At 35.9% G+C, this 18,936-nt stretch overlaps 1 protein-coding gene across 11 annotated transcripts in view; it reads right to left on the bottom strand.

The window, feature by feature from the left end:
- LOC126753422 (uncharacterized) overlaps positions 1-18,936 on the bottom strand; it is a 71,758-nt gene that overhangs the window by 14,772 nt on the left and 38,050 nt on the right. For 8 of the 11 annotated variants that reach the window (XM_050464841.1, XM_050464837.1, XM_050464843.1 and 5 more), the window contains exons 6-15: positions 13,883-14,038; positions 13,124-13,189; positions 11,132-11,267; positions 10,948-11,078; positions 8,348-8,677; positions 7,956-8,285; positions 7,488-7,874; positions 7,333-7,433; positions 5,755-5,871; positions 4,269-4,536 (exon numbers count right to left, since the gene is read on the bottom strand). In XM_050464841.1, coding sequence (XP_050320798.1) covers positions 4,269-4,536; positions 5,755-5,871; positions 7,333-7,433; positions 7,488-7,874; positions 7,956-8,285; positions 8,348-8,677; positions 10,948-11,078; positions 11,132-11,267; positions 13,124-13,189; positions 13,883-14,038 — 2,022 coding nt within the window. The remainder of the gene's footprint in view (positions 1-4,268; positions 4,537-5,754; positions 5,872-7,332; positions 7,434-7,487; positions 7,875-7,955; positions 8,286-8,347; positions 8,678-10,947; positions 11,079-11,131; positions 11,268-13,123; positions 13,190-13,882; positions 14,039-18,936) is intronic. The other 3 variants (XM_050464844.1, XM_050464847.1, XM_050464846.1) reach the window with 2 other exon arrangements.

The raw sequence follows: 18,936 nt of genomic DNA, 5'->3' as shown, positions 1-18,936 counted from the left end.
GCTTTTTGATTTCATTATTAGCGAAAATCTTCGCATTTGTAACAGAGGAAACTCTCCTACCTTCGTCACCGCAGGTAGGGAGGATGTTCTCGACCTCACCCTAACCTCATAAGGGACTGCCCCGCTGATCTCGGACTGGAGGGTCCTCGACGATCATTCCTTTTCAGATCATAGGTACATCGAGTTTAGTTTAGTCGGAAAGGTCCGCCTAGGAAATCTTTCAGAAACCCTAGGAACACGGATTGGAGGAGTGGGCTGAAGTCTTGGCTCGAGGAAGCCATTGAAGCCAAGGACTTCGCTGTTGGGACCTTCCTTGATATTGAGGGAGCTTTCAACAATGTCCTGCCTGGGGCAGTGGTAACTGCTCTTGACAGTCTTGAGGTGGAATCGAACCTCAAGCACCTCATTCTCAGTCTTCTGTGCGACAGAGTGATCGAAACAGAATGGGACAGCGCGCGTGCGAGGCGAAGTGTGAGTAGGGGAACACCACAAGGTGGGGCTATCTCACCTCTTCTATGGATCCTAGTCGTTGACGAATTACTCAAAAAACCAGAAGATCGCGGCTGTCGGGTGATTGCCTATGCAGACGATGTAGCACTTATGGTCAAAAGAAAGTTCTTTAGCACCATGTACAAGTTGACGCAGGGATATCTCAGCGTTGTAACAAAGTGGGCGGTCGGTAGTGGACTCGCCATTAATCCAAACAAAACAGAAATGGTTTTATTCAGCCGAAAATATAAAATCCCGGTGGCACCGCTGCCGCAGATGGGAGGTATTCGCCTGCAACCGGCGGATACAGTAAAATATTTAGGGCTCTAAGGCATCTATTGCCTTATACTGCTGTAGAGGAGCTATTGGCAAAAGATGAGGCCTCTCACCGAAAGTGGTCCTCTGGCTCTATGACACCATAGTCAAGCCCATCTTGTTCTATGGTGTCTTCATGTGGTGGAGGGTTTTAGCGAAGACCACACTGGCCAAGAAACTCGAAAGCGTTCAACGGGCTGCGCTAATTAGCATATGTGGTACATTAATATCCACCCCAACAATGGCACTTAATGCAATTTTGAACATAACGCCGGTGGACATTGCCGGTAGGTGTATAGCCGCGAAGGCGCCTATTAGACTCAGAGAATCTGGATTTCTAAAGGAACGCGTATCTGAACATTCGGATATCCTCACAAACTTTGACTACATACCGAATCATCTGGATCATGGAGTCGCCATACCGAACTCTGGTGGCTCCTTCTCTGCCCATATACCGACGAGGGAGGTATGGGTGGGAAGAAGCCGTTGGAGAAGAGGGGCAGTAAGCTTCTTCACGGATGGGTCAAAGCTTGGGGGGAAGGTTGGTGGAGGGGTGTACTGTCGGGAACTCTCTATCAACTCCTGTTTCAGACTTCCCGATTACTGTAGTGTATTCCAGGCTGAGGTCGCAGCCATCAAGTTAGCAGCAGATTTGCTGCTACGGAGTGCATCCACCTTAAGAGAAGTGATCATTCACTCAGACAGTAGAGCGGCAATACTAGCGTTGAACTCATTCAAAGTGCGTTCAGGGTTGGTCGAAGAATGTCTAACGTCGCTATATCTAGCAGCTAGAGTTTTTAGGAATAGACTGGTTTGGGTGCCGGTCCACAGCGGAATCGCAGGTAATTGCAAAACAGATGAGTTAGCAAGGAAAGGCACCCTAGAATCATTATCGGTAGAATGGGAGCGGATTGGTGCTCCTGTATCTTCTTGTATCCTACTACTAGATAGCTGGGCCACGCGGATGCTAATCCAACGCTGGACCAGCATCGGTACTTGTGCGGTTGCAAAAGCCTTCTGGCCCAGGATAGATCGCAGGAGATCTAATGATCTCTTAGCCCTCAGTAAGGCTAACCTCTCATTATTAGTGGGACTCTTAACAGGCCACTGTCCTATTGGCTTACATGCGGTAGGAATGGGTATCTTACAAGATGCTGACTGCAGAAGCTGTTTGGAAGAGGATGAGGTAGAAACAAGCCAGCACTTCTTACTTGACTGTCCCGTGTTTGGGAGGTCAAGACTTAGACACTTGGAGGCGCATACCTTTGGACATCCCACCGAACTGGCGGGTGTTGAAGTTAAGCGCCTGTGTAACTATGCATTGGCTATAAAGCGCTTCGCCAATCTGTAAGTCCGAACACGGGAGTTCTCATTTTCAATGGCATCACAAAGGACTACATTATTAGTCTACGTGTGATCTTTGATCAGCCATCCAACCTAACCTTATCATCCGATTTCGTCCATTTTTGAGAAATTGTTTGTTGAAGATTTAATGGTTTAGGAAATACGCGAAGCCCACTTTTGCAAAATGTTTATCCCACAGGTTTCCCTTGCTAATGCGATTCCATGTACCAAATTTCAGTTCTTTATCTTAGTGCTTAGTTAAGGCACTTTATGAACATGCTACATGCTATACAGTTTGCACAGACAGACGGACGGATTTCAACTCGTCTCGTCGTTCTGATCATTTATATATACTTATAGTACATCTTATATATAAAAATGAATCGCAAAATATGTTGCTAAGCGCATAACTCAACAACGCCTGGAAAAATTTGGCCAATTGTTTTTTTAAATGTTCGTTGAGGTTCAAAAATGGTTTTTACGGCGAGAAAAATTTGAATATTTGCCTAACCTCTAAAAACAGCCATTTTCTTTTTCCCATACAAACGAATGAATGTTTGTTTGTTAGTAGCGGCTGAACTAATTTTGATGAAATCGCTGTGGATCGAGGAAGGTTTAGAAATAAAAAGACCGTATGCTTTTTGTGAGGAAAAGTTGGAAAGTTGGGCAATTCCAAAAAGTAACTTTTTTCATACAAAATTTGTTCTTTTCAATTTTTTGGTTTTGTTTTTCAATTATTTGAATCGTTCAAATTAGTCGTTTGCGTTCTTTATTCCGAAGAGCCGTGCCACGAAGAGGTCGTGCTAATATCGGTCGGCGTTCTTTTTGCCATTGTCTTGATAATGAAGACAACGCCGTCAATTATCCAGTGAAATTTCTAAATTCTTTGGAGAGGCTTGGTATGCCACCGCATCATTTGCGCCTCAAAGTTTGATCTGTCGTTATTATGTTTCGCAATCTTCATGCGCCGAAACTGTGTACTGGAACCCGACTGATTGTGACTCATACAAGGGGGCAGAATGCTTGATTTTACAAATTCCTTTGAGTTCTAATGATTTTCCATTTCAGTTCAAAAGTATTCCGTTTCCAGTAAAAATTGCATTTGAGATGACAATCAACAGGAATGCTATGTTTTTCAAACGGCCAGATGTAAGTGGCGTGCTCACGAGTTGGAAAGCCATCTTTTCTGTACACCGGAACAGAAACCAAAAAATGTTGTTTATCAAGCTGCGTTACATTGAAAAAAATGAAATGTTAAATTCAACCTTCTTTTCATTTCAAAACACATAATTTCACGCAGGACAACGGCTGCGGGGTCAGCTAGTAACCCAATATATCTATCTCGACTAAGATTAAAGTTTTGTCTTGTGCAATAATCCATTCCAAATTTCGTGATGATAATTTGTAAAAAAGTTTTTCATTCATGAATTTGACCTTAATCAGTCGGTCTGTACTGCAGCTAAATTTATAAATGTCCGATGTGAACAATTTGTTTGCAGCGCTGCCTTGGATAATAATCTAAGCTGCATTTCGTGAATATATCATAGAAAAGTTTTCTAATCAATAACTTATTTTTGAACGGTCAGCTCGTATGGAAGCTATATATTTAGTGGTTTCCGACAAATGAACAGGTTATTGGGGAGAAAAGGACGTGTGCAAAATGTTAGGTAGATGCCTTAAAACCGTAAGGACTAGTTCCAGTGTACTATACAGACGGACTCGTCTCATTTACATTTATATGTATATGCTTAATAGGGTATCCGACGTTTCCTTCTCGGTGTTATAAACTTTTTAGCTAACATAAACCCTGTTCAGAAAGGGTATTATTCAATACAAACACAAACTATGCCGCTCCCAAAGTTTTAAATTTTCTTGTGCCTATGTGTCATTGCCTTCTATTTTTTATTTAAGCTTTGGTGAACCATTGAATTACTATAACATCAATTTAACTTTTACGCTTACGACCTTTACGAAGGGTTTGTGGGCTAAGCTAATACTATTAACAATACATGAAGAAAATCAATAATTAAAAACTTATAGCTGTGTACTCTATTTCCGTAGGTGGGTTCATATATACATACATACATATGCAGGTTAAAAATATAATGGTGATATCTTACACTCATATTTATATGTGTGGCACTTTCTGCCGAGATTTTGCGCTGTTTATAAGGTGGTATCTCCGGTATTTTTGTGGGTTGATGCTGTAACATGGGTGGAGGTGTCGAAATAAGCGGATGTCTGGAGCGCTGCGGACTACTGCTCGCACTGCTACCAGTTTGATCAGCTGAGTCACTTGATTTTTTCCGGAAAGGCGGTATTTCTGGTATATGTATAGGCTGACGGATAGTATTTAATGCCAGAGTGCTTGCACTGCTTAAAGAAACTCTAAATAATTGGTAAAATCAAATACAGGAATACAGGAGCAGAAGCAAACGGAAGGCGGAAGTTTGGCGAGCAAAATTGGATGCAAAAACATGGTTATGAATTTAAAAACATTTAAAATAAAAAATGCAGAATAGAAAATTAAAGCAGAAAAAGTAAGAAAGAGAGAAAATTCACCATTAATGAAAGTTTTTAAAAATTAGGAATAAATAAGTATCTACATATATCCACCTATATATTAACATTAGAGCGGTTTAGTTTTTAGAATTACTTCTAAATCTATATTTTCCTTGCTACTCAGACTTTTATGTTCTGCCAAATATTGGCCCCAAAGCAATTTCCAATATTATTTATGCTAATATAACAAAAACATCTAAATTTTTGATAACCATTTTTTTCGAATTTCAGAATTTATGAACCGCTCTAATGTAAATTTGTCATGCTCCTTACATTAATGTTTAATTCACAAATTTACTGCATATGTGACTATAATCAAACGGAATTTAGTGCAATTTTCGGCTATGATTTGCTTTTATCATGCTAAAAATTTGTTGTGTGTTTTTAATCTGCCAATCTAGTTAGTGTAGTTATAAAGGTCAAATATAATATTATAAAATATAAATATTCATTCACACTAATATTAAATTTAAAGCTTATTGTTTTAAAATATATGCATCATCTGATTTGTGTTATATAATATCTTTTTAATGTTCCAGAAAAAAGATTTAGTGAAATTGACTTCAAACCGAGGGTGATTAAACTTGTGTTAGTGAAAAGTTTGGCGAAATTAAATTACTTTACTAACTTTTAAAAAGCCGGCCGATAGCTTCAAAGTCTATACTGGTTTTAGTTAATTGAAAATAAGCTTAAGGCCGCACACGTAAATTAGTTATGAATCTATGAATACATACAACTTTTTATCCATATGTATATATAAGTATGTATGTATACAATTTCTATAAATCCCAACTGTATTTGAAAGCAAGTATGATTTAATTGCACATTCAGTTTCTTATTACTATGATAAATTAAAAATTAAACTAAAAATAATGTTCAACAATAGCACAAGTTAATATCAAATGCACACCATTTAACATATCTACATTCGAAGATCTATGTGTAGATAAATGTATCACGGCTATGAATTTTTATGTGTTGACACTCAGATATTCATTCGCTTGCATTCTCTCATTACATACAGGACACAAAAAAATAAATTACCCTGAAAAAGCGTGCAATCTTTGATTAGCTTGAATTGAGCTTAAATTACGAATTGAATATCCATGAAATGGGGGTATTTCCGTTTTTTTCATTTTCAGCTTACAACTTTTACATGCGCTATATGAGGTCAACAATAACATGGTAATAAATATAACAATTTAAAAGATATATTACAAATATATTAATATACATAAATAATTTATTTATTATAATATTTAATAGTTAAGATTTGCAATTGAATTTACAAGTATAAACTGTTTATATATGTATACAAGAAAAAATTGTTTATATGTAATAAAGTATAATGTGATACATGTATGTCTCCTAAATAGTATAAAACTCGATTGAAACAATATCATTTTTATTTTATGCAATTTGAAGAAATCAAAAATATATCATTAGTTTCTAGAATGTTTAAAGATAGTAGCAGCATTGGTTGTATATTTTCGTTGAAGCTTCTTGGAAAGTGTAAAGTCGGGTGCAGTCGAACTTTTTACCATAATCTCTCACAAAGTCTTGGAAACATTGGCGAATGATCGCAAAATATTACAAATGAACCGTTATTCGGAGAAATTGTAAATTGATTGCAATCAACGGAGAGATGGAAATAATTACTAATATGCTTAGGGAAACATAGTGATTTCATATATTTTTAACAAAAACCCACATTGTAAAGATACCTTAGATAATAGTTCACTTTATGTCATTGAAATTTTTTAAATATCAATTGGTATATTTAGCAATGTAATTGATATCCTTAAAGGAATGTTTCGGCTAGATCAAGGATTGCTTCAATTTCATTAATTTCTGTCCCAACAATACATTGTAGGCGAGGAAGCATGACTATAACAACAAAATGTTACATATACTCAGCGTTTGAAAAGTTACCCTACTCCCGTAGCATTTCATTTTGCTATTGCTACTACTCTCACTTTGACGAGAGCCGTAGCAGAGCCATAGCATAACAATGTAAAAGTATGTGCTCTGCTCTGCTGGGAGTTTTATTAGGTGTAGCAATTGTCAAAAATGAAGTGCTATGCTCTGTGTAGTCATAGCGGTGCAAAAGCAGAGCTAATTAAAAATTTCAAACAAGGTTATCGGCTGACTTTAGCCATAGCCATTGAGGATTTTCATATTCGATATACGAATGTACCACTTTCTAAGAATTTTGTAACCACGGTAGTGTCCGACCGAGTAGAGACCGTTCTTACTTTTTAAACACACCAAAAAATCACGTATGCCCAGATATGTTGCAGTTTAATACGTCAATAATAGAAGTTTAAGTGTATTTGAATAGTTATTTTAGTGGGCGTGGCACACATAATTCGAAATTTCCGTCATTTTAATAAACACACCTCTATACATGTCTTATTTTGTTTTGAGTGTTACTCACAAACATTATGTGAAAAGTAATAAAAGTTGAAAAGCGTTTGGGTGAAAATAACTTTAACAATTTTACTTTGTAGTAGAAGGTTATTAAAATTGTATTATTGAAAACTTATTTAAAAAGTGTCAAAATGTAAACTTTAAAGCAGAAGCTTTAAATAATTAAGAAATTTTTTTGATAAATAGACTAACCTGCCGTGTCCGTGCCCAGTCTCCTGAATTAAGCTCGTCACAGATGAACCACTGTTTGGTGGTGTTGATTCATGTAAAGGTCTTATCAATATAGTACTAGTCTGCAATATTAAAAGTAGTAGAAAATATGCGATTGCGATATACAGCTTTTGTACTTGTGAAGGGGGTGAGTCTGGCGAAGAATCACGATTCTCAAATATATTCACATCTGCTTCAATATTGCGTTGTAGGCCGAAATTGACTATTTCATCCATTTGCGGATAGTTTGAGCTTTGCCGCAATTGCTCTTGGTATAAAATATCCTCAGCGACTTGACTCTCCATTGATTGATCATTAGTGGTTGTGCCTTCTAAAATTAAGGCATCCTGGTCTGGCTGTGTGGAAGTAGTCGATGGAGGTGTCGGTGGTGTGGGTCGTGGTGAAGTTCCCTTACATTGCATCTCTCTGCGACAATGTTCGGCACGTGCGATTTCCGCTGCCAACCACGACGGCAATTCAGGTAGCAACCATGTGAGCGCAGAACGCAATCCTAACATAATGTGCTAAAATAATGACAGTTAGTAAAGTAATAATTAAAATAAATAATGTACTACAAGGAATAAAAAAGCTGGGTTTCGTAATACCTCTAAGGTAACAATCAAAATTATTGTTTGAGCAGTTGTTAGTCCAGGCCATAAACGTGAAACTTGTCCGGATAAGCCAATCAACGCACAGTTGACAATGACTGCAGCCAACGACAAAATACTAAACGCATTTTGCCAGGTACCAATATTAGCCACACGCTGACCGAATGGCCTTTGGTGAACGTGGGCCAATTTGAAGGCATCCGAACGTATCTCCATCAAGTTATTGACGAGCGCACATATACCGGCCAATGGAAAAGCAGCAGAGAAAAGTACTACATAACCCATCTGCACCAGCATCTCTAAATGATCGGAAAATGTCCCATCGTACTGTAATTGTCAATATTGTATCATACTGATTTTTTTAAATACCTAGGTTACCATTTATTTACCTTGTAAAGGGTACTTTCGATCTCTGCTTGTCCGATATTCCGTTTACATGCTGAAGCTGTAGTCCTTACCAATGGGTTATTGGAGTCATGTTTCGTAGGTGTTTGTTGTGGTGTTTCCACTTTCATTTTTCCAGTGGTAGTGGATGCTGTCGATGTGGTCGTTGAAACACCTGAATCCATTATGGTTCGGTTGATATCCTGTGTTGGGCTAAGCGCACCCCACATATTAAAGCTTAATTTAGCTAGTTTCCATTGTTCAATGAAGTAAGGTATTGCTGACTCTCGAAGGTTGCCAATTATTTGTCGTGAAATTAACAATCCGGCCAATTGCTAGACAGAATAAGAGAGTAAATAATAAGTTAAAATATTGCTTTTTTTATATGTGCCTTATATCTTAGATTATAACGAAAGAACGAAAGCAATTACTCATCAAACTTAATTACTACTTTAGGAGCCTCCAAAAAGCACAAAGAAGTCTTGGGTACGAATGTCGGGGTTTGACAACCCTAATATTGCAATTTTGCTACTCACAACTTTATCATAAAATTTGAAATTTTTGATGTTGTACTTACAGTAGAGGCCCGCTAATCCGGACATGGCCTAATCCGGATTCCACTGTAATCCGGACAGGGTTAAAAAACTCAAAATTTCTATTATGTCCCTTGTAATCCGGATCGACATTCTCTATCCGTATTCTCTAATCCGGATCACATGTTTATTATTCACTACATTCTTTTATGCTTTATTGGTTTAAGTTTTTTTTGTTTTTTTGGAACATGTGTATTATTTGTTATAATAAACAAACAGAAATTTATAAATATTTTTTCATAATATACATAGTTCTGATATGTCTTTGGTAATCCGGATTTCCTTATCTTCCGGATAGGGGCCGGTTTTAATTGATCCGGATTAGCGGGCCTCTACTGTACTCAGAACGTTTGGACATACGAGCGCTATTTGTGTTGTTTACAGAAAATTGAAATATTCATCTCAGCCAAAAAATTAAATTAAATTAAGAACATTTTCGCGCAATTATTTTTTACAACTTTCGACGATGATTAACTCAGCAACAGTGAATCGATGAACTTAATTCAATTTTTGGCGATGAAGCTCCATCAAAAAGACGAATTTCGTCGTCCAAAATCAGCTGTTGTTCCGGAAACTATTTATGCCTTGTGCGAACTAACATTGCAAGATCGTCATATGACCTATCGTGAGATAGAGGCAACTATAGGCATTAGTGGAATCAACATACATTTAATATTGCATGGCCATTTAACTGTAAAAAAATTGTTTCACGTTGGATACCACACAATTTGTCGATCGCTCAAAAAAAGGCTCATGTCGTCGAGAAAACTATAAAAAAAAATGCGATAGCGGTGCTTCGAAACACATCATATGAAAGATGATGAATCGTAGATTTCCGCATATGAGCCCGAAAGTAAAGAACAGTCGACTGTATGGGTGTTTCAAGATGAGCCGAATGCGATAAAGGTTTTTGCACATGATGCACTTCAAAGCAAATGGTTGGCTGTTGTTTTTTACTTGGCATGTCGCAATCATATCACTAGAACAAGGCAGAACAATAAATTATGAGTGGAACACAACCATAAGTTTACCAGTTGTCTTTCAAGAAATCAGAAAAACCTTCCGCCGAAGACGAACCACTCTTAACCATGACACTACGATATCTGACAAATGGACTGAAACAACTGCTTTTTGAAGCACTCAAAATTTCGATTTGATGAGTCATCCACCGTGTAGTCCTGACTTGGCACCGAATAACTTCTATATATTCCTTTACATAAAAAGAAACTAAGAGGTAAGGTAAATGCATGCGTGGTGCATGTTTGGGTGATACCTCAATTAGAGTGGCAAAAGTGCTTCGAAAATTGGTTCAAACGCATACAAAAGTGTATAGGTTTTAGTAGAAAAAGTTTTGAAAACAATAAAGAAATTTTCGATTATTAAAAAAAAACAAAATATTTAGTTCTCTAAATCCCAAATATAAAAAGCAACCCTCTTATGAGACATAAATATCTCAATTTCAATGATAACTTGAGGCTTTTAATTCAATTCGTTCTATTTAGATACGAATTCGAAACAAAAGCTTAGTAATCAAGATAGGAAATCAACAAATGATTCTTAAAAAGTTTATCCGAAAGGAAAGAAGAGAAGTCTGTGCATAATTTTTTCTCACATTTTTCTTAACGGGTTACTTGGGTTTCCTCGGGTAAAAAACAGTATTTTTCAACAATCTTTTTTCATATAAAAAATTATATATTTTATTATAATTTTTTGTTGTTACAAAAATACACTATTAACAAAGAAATTCTGAAATTAATAAAAAAATATTCATTCAGTGAAAATTTCGCGACATTTTTTTTTTTGCAAAAAGTTGCCTACCGAAACTATTACTCGGATCAACTTGAAAATTTAGGACAATATTTTAGAGGTGTTGCAGAATTTAACAAGACAATAAAAAAATCGATTTTTGAAACCCGTAAACCTCTAACTCCTTAAGTTTAAGTTTGCGAAATTCTTTATTTCTATTTGCTTGTTTAATGGAAGTATATTTCATAAAGATTACTCTTACTTACCTCCTTCAGCTTATCCTCATCTCGAAGATAGAAAGCAATATAGAATAAGGACAAAAATGAGTTGACGAACTGAAAAAGAGCCACTTTTGCAATAAGATGGTTTTCGTATTTCGATTGAAGACGATAGTTTTCTAAAACAATAAAAATTATATTGAATACGATACAGAAAAGGACTTGAACAAACCGTGATCATTAAGCCAGACAGCCAATTTATAATAAGCCTCATCCATTAATGTTATTGCCCCAGCTAATAAGACCTTTGGTATTACACTGAAACAGCATAGAATGCTTTCTTCCGGCAATTTAGAGTCCCACCAATCCTATAAAAATATATGTCATGAACAAATATATAATTTATAAATATTCTTATATTGAAGAAGAAGTAGAAACATTTATACTCTTCTTATTTGCAGAATTAATTTAGATATCAGCGATAGATTGCCAAATTTTTGTCTATACTTTGTGAAATTAAACGAACATATGTATACATATAACATTATCTATTTAATTGTCTCCCATAATAATTAATAATTGACGCGACGTTAGTTTTGATCCCATATGTAAAATTTACTTCTTAATTTTATTAAAAAACATAGAATTTATTATGTGCGAATTAACACAGATGTAGGTCTTTTAATCAAAAATTAAAATTTTAAGTTTTTATTGCCATTAATATCCAATTTATCTTAAGGGGGGTCTAATGGAAAATACTTGTGATCACTTTATAGCAGTGGTCGGCATTTCATAGCAAAATTTTGCAAACTAACTTCACACGTACGCTTACGCTCAATCGTTCAGTTGTTGTCGAGCCAGCAACGAATTAACATCACGCAAAACTATAGCGCAAAACCAAATATGCCCTGCGAGAAATATTTTATGATTCTAAAAGCTTTGGTGCCATGCAATGCCTTTAATGTTCCAAGTCTTTTAAAGATAATAGGGAATATATCCTTAAAAGACGTTTTGTTAATTTTCATTATACTCTTAATTAATTATAAAATGTGCTTAATTTTAATTCCAATTTCTCACTGGGCCACTTTTTTTTGTGCTCACCAACACAGTGACAGATCCTCTCATGCCGACCACTGCTTTATAGAATGACAGGGTAGTAACAGACTCTTAATTTTTATACTCTCGCTACATGTTGCAGGATATAATAGATCACCTTACGGTTGTTTGTTACACGTAAAACTAAACGAGATAGATATACAGTTAGGTACAATCAAAATTATTAAGATGATGAGACGAATTGCATTCCTGATGTTGAAAGCAATGTGTCCGTTTGTCTGACCTTGCAAGCGATTACTTGAGTAAAATTTTAACTTGTTACACATGTTCCTTGGCACTGTGATTAGATTGGTATTGCGGGTTTCGCCCATCGGATAATCGCCGTAGCATCGTATTCAAATCGTAAAAAAATGTGTGTGAAATCTCATATCTTGGCAACAAATGAATTTGGTCAATAAGATTATCTTCCATCTCATAATCACGCCTAATGTGTTATACATACCCATAACATAATAGTAAATTCGACGAATGGTTCACAGTTGGTTCATTTGATGCTTCCGTTTTCGAATAAATATACTACTATGAGCAAAAATTTAAAATTCTTAATTTATTTTTCAAAATCTATGTCGACCTCCCCAAAGTAATTCCCCTTGGCTCCAGTACACTCGTGCCAACTTTTTTCCATTCCTCAAAACAGTTGTTTTGAGCATGATATTGGTGAAAAACTCACAATGAATCAACACAGTATGCGACGGTGCATTATCGTGGTCCAAAAACAAAGATTTGACGGACGTTATTTCTGGTTTCTTATTCTTATTAGCTATTCGCGTCGCAAACGACGCATAACACTCAAATAGACGCTCCTTGTGACAGTTTGCCCAGTCGGAAGGAATTCGTAGTGCACCTTAATAGTCGAAGAAAACTGTCAACATAACCTTGATTTTTGACTATCTTTGACGTGATTTATTCGGTTTCATTCGGTTTCGGGAAAAAAATATTTCGACGAATGGGTTTTCGCGCGAAATTTAAATTTAAAATTCTTATTATTTTTTGTCCTCGGTAGTCCTTGTAAGTACATATGAAAATGTACGTATACGCATATACATAAATGTACTATAAATACCAAAATATAAAATACACAAATAAGGAGTTAAAAACTTATAATAACCTTGTGCAAATTATACATGCATTGAGCAATTCCACTATCAGGTATGTTATTATGATCCAGCCAATCCTGTAAAAAATAAATGTATTGCATGAAATGAGTTGAGTGAGTGAGTGAATTTTACTTAAACCGAAATAAGAAATGTAAGCAAAACCTAACCTCATTGTAGATTTGTAGAAAACTATAAAAATCTAAAAAAATTACAAAGCAAAGCAAGCTAAATGTGTTTGAGAATTGGTTTACCTAAATCAAGGAGTAATTTGTAAATTGCTTTTGTAAGCTTTAGCTTATAATAACTGAATAGAGTCCAAAGTAAATTAAGTATGAAATGGTCTTATAACGACTTTTCAAATAAATGAAACAACAGAACTAATAAAAATGTCGTGCTTTAAAGTGTAAAAAATCTGCTGAGCTTATTATTTAAAACGTTGTAGTAGTAAATTAAAATAGAGCTGTAAAGCTGATTTTGTGTCGCCATGGCTAGTATCTTCATATGTGACGACCAATGCAGGGGCAAAATCGCGCTCTTACATTTGGCACTAGCTGTCAAGGAATTGCTAATGTTCAAAAAATTTGATTACGACGATTGCGATTAAACGATGTTACAGTTTTGCTTATACGTCACTAATATGTAATGAAACTAATCAAAATCTTTCTCACACGCTGATTAATATTTTATGGCATTGCTCTAAATTATCTATTGCTGACATCTATTCTCCTCATTTCGATTATTTTGCTTGAATATCTACATAGGTAACTCACCTGGAATCGTAGCATCAGAAACATTACAACAAAAACAAGCGCGAGGCACATTCCGATCACTGGAAAACTGACTAGATATCGAAAAACGCGACGCTTCCACGCTGGTGCTTCTCTTGGTTCAAGTCGACCAGTTACATTATTTTCTACTAAAATACCCTGAAATGAGAAAAAATCGTATGTACGTATATATGCACTGGTCTTTCACAAGTATAAACTCTATGAATTTAATCGGAAAATCCCTATGCCAGGAGTAAACCAACATTCCCAAATTTTTTATCACATAAACTTAGCTTTATTACTATATTCTACTTCCCGTCAGCGAAAATTATACAAAAATCATTCCCAAATGATACGAACATAACCGAAGGGGCCGATAGCATCCATTTTAGACAGGTATACTTGAGAGCTTATTTTCAAGGAGTTTATAAACATATATGTATATACAATAAATTAAGCCGAACGTTTCAAAGTCCTGAATATCAGTTATGTGGGGACCAAGGCAAGTTTTCGTTTCGTTCTATCCATTTTAGGCACAAAAAATGCAGTTATTAAAAAATACGCTCTCTCAATTTCAATAAAATAACTCCCACTTTGGCAAAGTGATATGCAATAAATTGGAAGTTCAAATAGGTATAAGGGGACCAAAGGAAGTATTGTATTGATTGTAGAGCTGTGTTATTAAAGAAACATTTCATCGAATTTCAATAACATATTTTACAGATTGAACGATATTTAGTGTTGTTATCGTAATGATTATGATAATTCAAGGGGTGGAGGCGTAACAGTTTTAATTAAGAAAAAAATTCGACACCATTTCGTTCCTCCATCTAACACTACGCTTATTTAAAACATCGGTATTCAAATTACAAATTCATCTAACGAGTACTCTAATATTTTTTTGTTGCTTTCTTGGGGGTCATGCAGGTAGAACCAACAACAAGAGGCAACAGTTCTCCGCTGACATTACTCGAAGAAATGGTTTCATACAATTTTCATATTGTTTTCGTTGTGATTACAACCATGTTCCTTCTAGCAAAGGACAACAAAGTTCAACGCTCGGCATTTTTCTATAACCTGTGCTCAATTCTGATCATTTACTTGTATCGGTTATATTCAACGCAAATTTTTTAAGGTATACTACAAAAATGCAAACTAGACAAAATACTCAATATATTTCTCTAAAAATTTACTAAGTGTCGAACTGAATTCTACCTCGTATCAAGTCGACTTATTGATCTCAAACTTAAATCGAGTTATACAAACAGCAAGAGATTTAAGCATTCCAAAAAAATGTTTAAGGGCTTTACACAAACTACTACCAATAGAAAATCGACAGTTAATGAAACTAAGAACTGGTATTGTTACAGATTAATCGCTGATCGAATTCTGTTGAGCCTACTCAATATAAGTATGTATAAAAGCTAATGTTAAAACTCTGCGGTGAATACTGTAATAATCTACTTTCCACGTTTGGAACATAACAAAAGTATTATAGAAGGAGGGTTCATACATTCCAACGTTGAAAGATTTTCATTAGGAATCACATTGCATCCAAATAAATTTACACAATTCATATTTAAGAAATAACTTCGCAAAAAAGGATTTTTTTTGTCATAATAAAGTAGATGAGACATTTATGTCTAAACTCTTATTTAATTATTCGTCGACTTTTGTACACTTAAATTTGTCAATAACTAAATAAGACATTTATTAAGTGACAGTTAAGAAGTTCAGTACACTGTAATTATTATTGGAAGTTCAAAAAGCGGTTGTTTTAATATACTATAAAATCACACAAAAAGATTTAAATAGTCAGTCAATATATTTAGTCAAGGTTAATATAAAATGATTTTTAATCGTAATATTTAAGTACTGGGTGTTTTTATTTAAATACTCAAAAAATGAGAATTTTGTCTGATCTGGCCAAACTACAAAACGTTATAAAAAAATCGATAATTTTAGCGCGCTGTCACACTGCAATAACTTCTTTAACTAAATATAACTGCTTTGTGCGTTAACAAAATAACGGTTTTAAGTACGGGTGAATCACTCATAGCGCACTCAGAGAGTTCTCTGCGGGAAATGGGCTGCCTATCAGTGACCTATAGTATGAGGTTGCAAGATACCAAATATGATTGCATTGAATTAACGGTTTCGTCGAATTATATTGACGGCATTTCAAACTCCTTACGTACAGCTGCATCCGAAACCCTTGGTTTTCGGAAAGTGCAAAAGAACAACTGGTACGACGAGGAGTGCCGTGCCGCAGCGGAACAACTGGTACGACGAGGAGCATACTCTTGCCGTCACTGATGCCGCAGCGGAGAGAAACAGGCTGCCTACCTCGCAACGTTACGATCGACCACAACACGTGCGGGATGGGATAGATACCGAGAATTGAAGAGGGAAGCGAGACGCATTTGCATACAGAAAAAGAAAGAGGCCGAAATGCGTGAGTATGAAGAGCTTGATAAGCTGGCCGACAGGGGTAATTCTCGAAAATTCTACGAAAAAATGCGGCGGCTTACAGAAAATTGGTTTCAAGACCGGAGCATACATCTTGTAGAACCCCCAAAGGTGATCTAGTGACCGATGCCCAGAGCATACTTAAATTATGGAGGGAACACTTCTCCAGCCTGCTGAATGGCAGAGAATACACAACAAATCAAAACATCGACAAATCAAAATACCGACAAATCAAACACCGACAAATCAAGAAAAGGTGGCCTTCAGCCTCCGGCCACGAACACGCTCAGGACCTTAGTCAGAAGAATTCTCTTTCTGTGCTTCGATAGAAATAAGGGCAGACAAGATAAAATATTTTTCACATGTCGGTATTTTGATTTTTCGGTGTTCTGATTTGTCGGTATTTTGACTGTCGGGATTCTAAATTTCGAGATTTTGATTGTCGGCATTACGTTATACACAGAATCCAAAAAATATAATATTCTTCACATGCCGGCATTTTGATTTGTCGGTATTTTGATGTGTCGGCATTTTGAATTTCTGTATTTTAAGTGTATCCCGTATCCCATATTTTATTTACAATTTTCTTAAGGGATCGTCTCAGTGGGACGCTCCGAAAAATCAGTGACTTATGATATCATTTAAAGCTTTGGGGTGTAACATGTCCTGGAAAATATATATGCTGGACTCTCATCTGGATTTCTTTACGGCAAATTTGGGTGCTATGAGTGACGAACAAGGTGAGAGGTTCCATGAAGACATTTCCTTAATAGAGAAGCGTTATCAAGGGAAATGGAGTCCAGGAATGCTAGCAGACTATTGTTGGAGACTTAAAAGGGACCTACCGGAAGCCAAATATTCAAGAAAATTATAAGCATCTATTAGATATTAGGAAATAATTCTGTAAGTGTGGCTGAATTTTGTACTTTTTACGAAAATATATGTTTTAATGTCACAAGAAAACAAAACGTTTCGGTAAAAGTTTTACCAATTTTAAAACAAAATTGAATGTTGGCTCTTTGTTCGAAGCTCATTTTCGCACCGATAACGCAAACATACTGACACTTTAAACGCAATAATTTCACTGCCAATATATGAAATATCATGAAATTCTCACTGGTCAATCGATAAAGATAGCAGATTCTAACGCATCAGTCGACATATAGATGGATCCACCAGAGTACGCTAGATTCAGAAAGGCCTGTTTACTTTGGAACGCACCTTGTAAACTAGTTAAATAAATTTTTGAAATAACACGTAAAAAAAGGCCCTGTACGATGTCCACGATTGCAGCCGCAATTTGAACGGTTTGAACAAACAGTATCGAATTTTATTATTACTTTTTTTGACAGTTTTTCGTAGAAAAAAATACGAAGATTTCAAAATAAAAACTTCCATATCGCAAAAGTGAATAACGTTAAAACAAATTGGAACTAGATATCTTCAAAACTGTTCCTTCTGAGAAAAACGTACACGCGTTCCCCACTCTGTTCCCCACTGAGTATGTAACTGCAAATACAAAAAGAAATATGTGCTAACTTACTACAGAACACTACAAAGGAATAGAGAAAGAATTAGGAAATTAAAAGAAGGCTTTACAAATTTTCAAAAAAATCAAAATAATTTACTAACAGACACAAAACTTCACAATGTATAGCTTGAATGCCTCAGACAGTAAGTAGAAAATAAACTAGAACTTATAAAGGTACAAGTCGAAGTTCAAGAAGTAAGGAAGGGCTAAGTTCGGGTGTCACCGAACATTTTATACTCTCGCATGATAATGTGATAATCGAGATCCGCTATCATCATTGGTTCCTAATGTACATATATATTACACAGAGAAGGCGTCAGATGGAATTCAAAATAGCGTTATATTGGAAGAAGGCGTGGTTGTGAACCGATTTCACCCATATTTCGTACATGTCATCAGGGTGTTAAGAAAATAATATATACCGAATTTCATTGAAATCGGTGGAATAGTTCCTGAGATATGGTTTTTGGTCCATAAGTGGGCGACGCCACGCCCATTTTCAATTTAAAAAAAAGCCTGGGTGCAGCTTCCTTCTGCCATTTCTTCCGTAAAATTTAGTGTTTCTGACGTTTTTTGTTAGTCGGTTAACGCACTTTTAGTGATTTTCAACATAACCTTTGTATGAGAGGAGGGCGTAGTTATTATCCGATTTCTTTGATTTTTGAACTGTATATGGAAATGCCTGAAGGAAACAACTCTGTAGAGTTTGGTTGACATAGCTATAATAGTTTCTGAGATATGTACAAAAAACTTAGTAGGGGGCGGGGCCACGCCCACTTTTCCAAAAAAATTACGTCCAAATATGCCCCCCTAATGTGATCCTTTGTGCCAAATTTCACTTTAATATCTTTATTTATGGCTTGGTTATGACACTTTATAGGTTTTCGGTTTTCGCCATTTTGTGGGCGTGGCAGTGGGCCGATTTTGCCCATATTCGAACTTAACCTTCTTATGGAGCCAATAAATACGTGTACCATGATTCATGTTTCATCATGATATCTCAATTTTTACTCAAGTTACAGCTTGCACGGACGGACGGACGGACAGACAGACATCC

The sequence above is a fragment of the Bactrocera neohumeralis genome, chromosome 3, assembly GCF_024586455.1.
Source record: "Bactrocera neohumeralis isolate Rockhampton chromosome 3, APGP_CSIRO_Bneo_wtdbg2-racon-allhic-juicebox.fasta_v2, whole genome shotgun sequence".
NCBI lineage: Eukaryota > Metazoa > Arthropoda > Insecta > Diptera > Tephritidae > Bactrocera > Bactrocera neohumeralis.
Note: the sequence above shows the minus strand (reverse complement) of the source record. Positions and strands in the feature narration are given on the sequence as shown.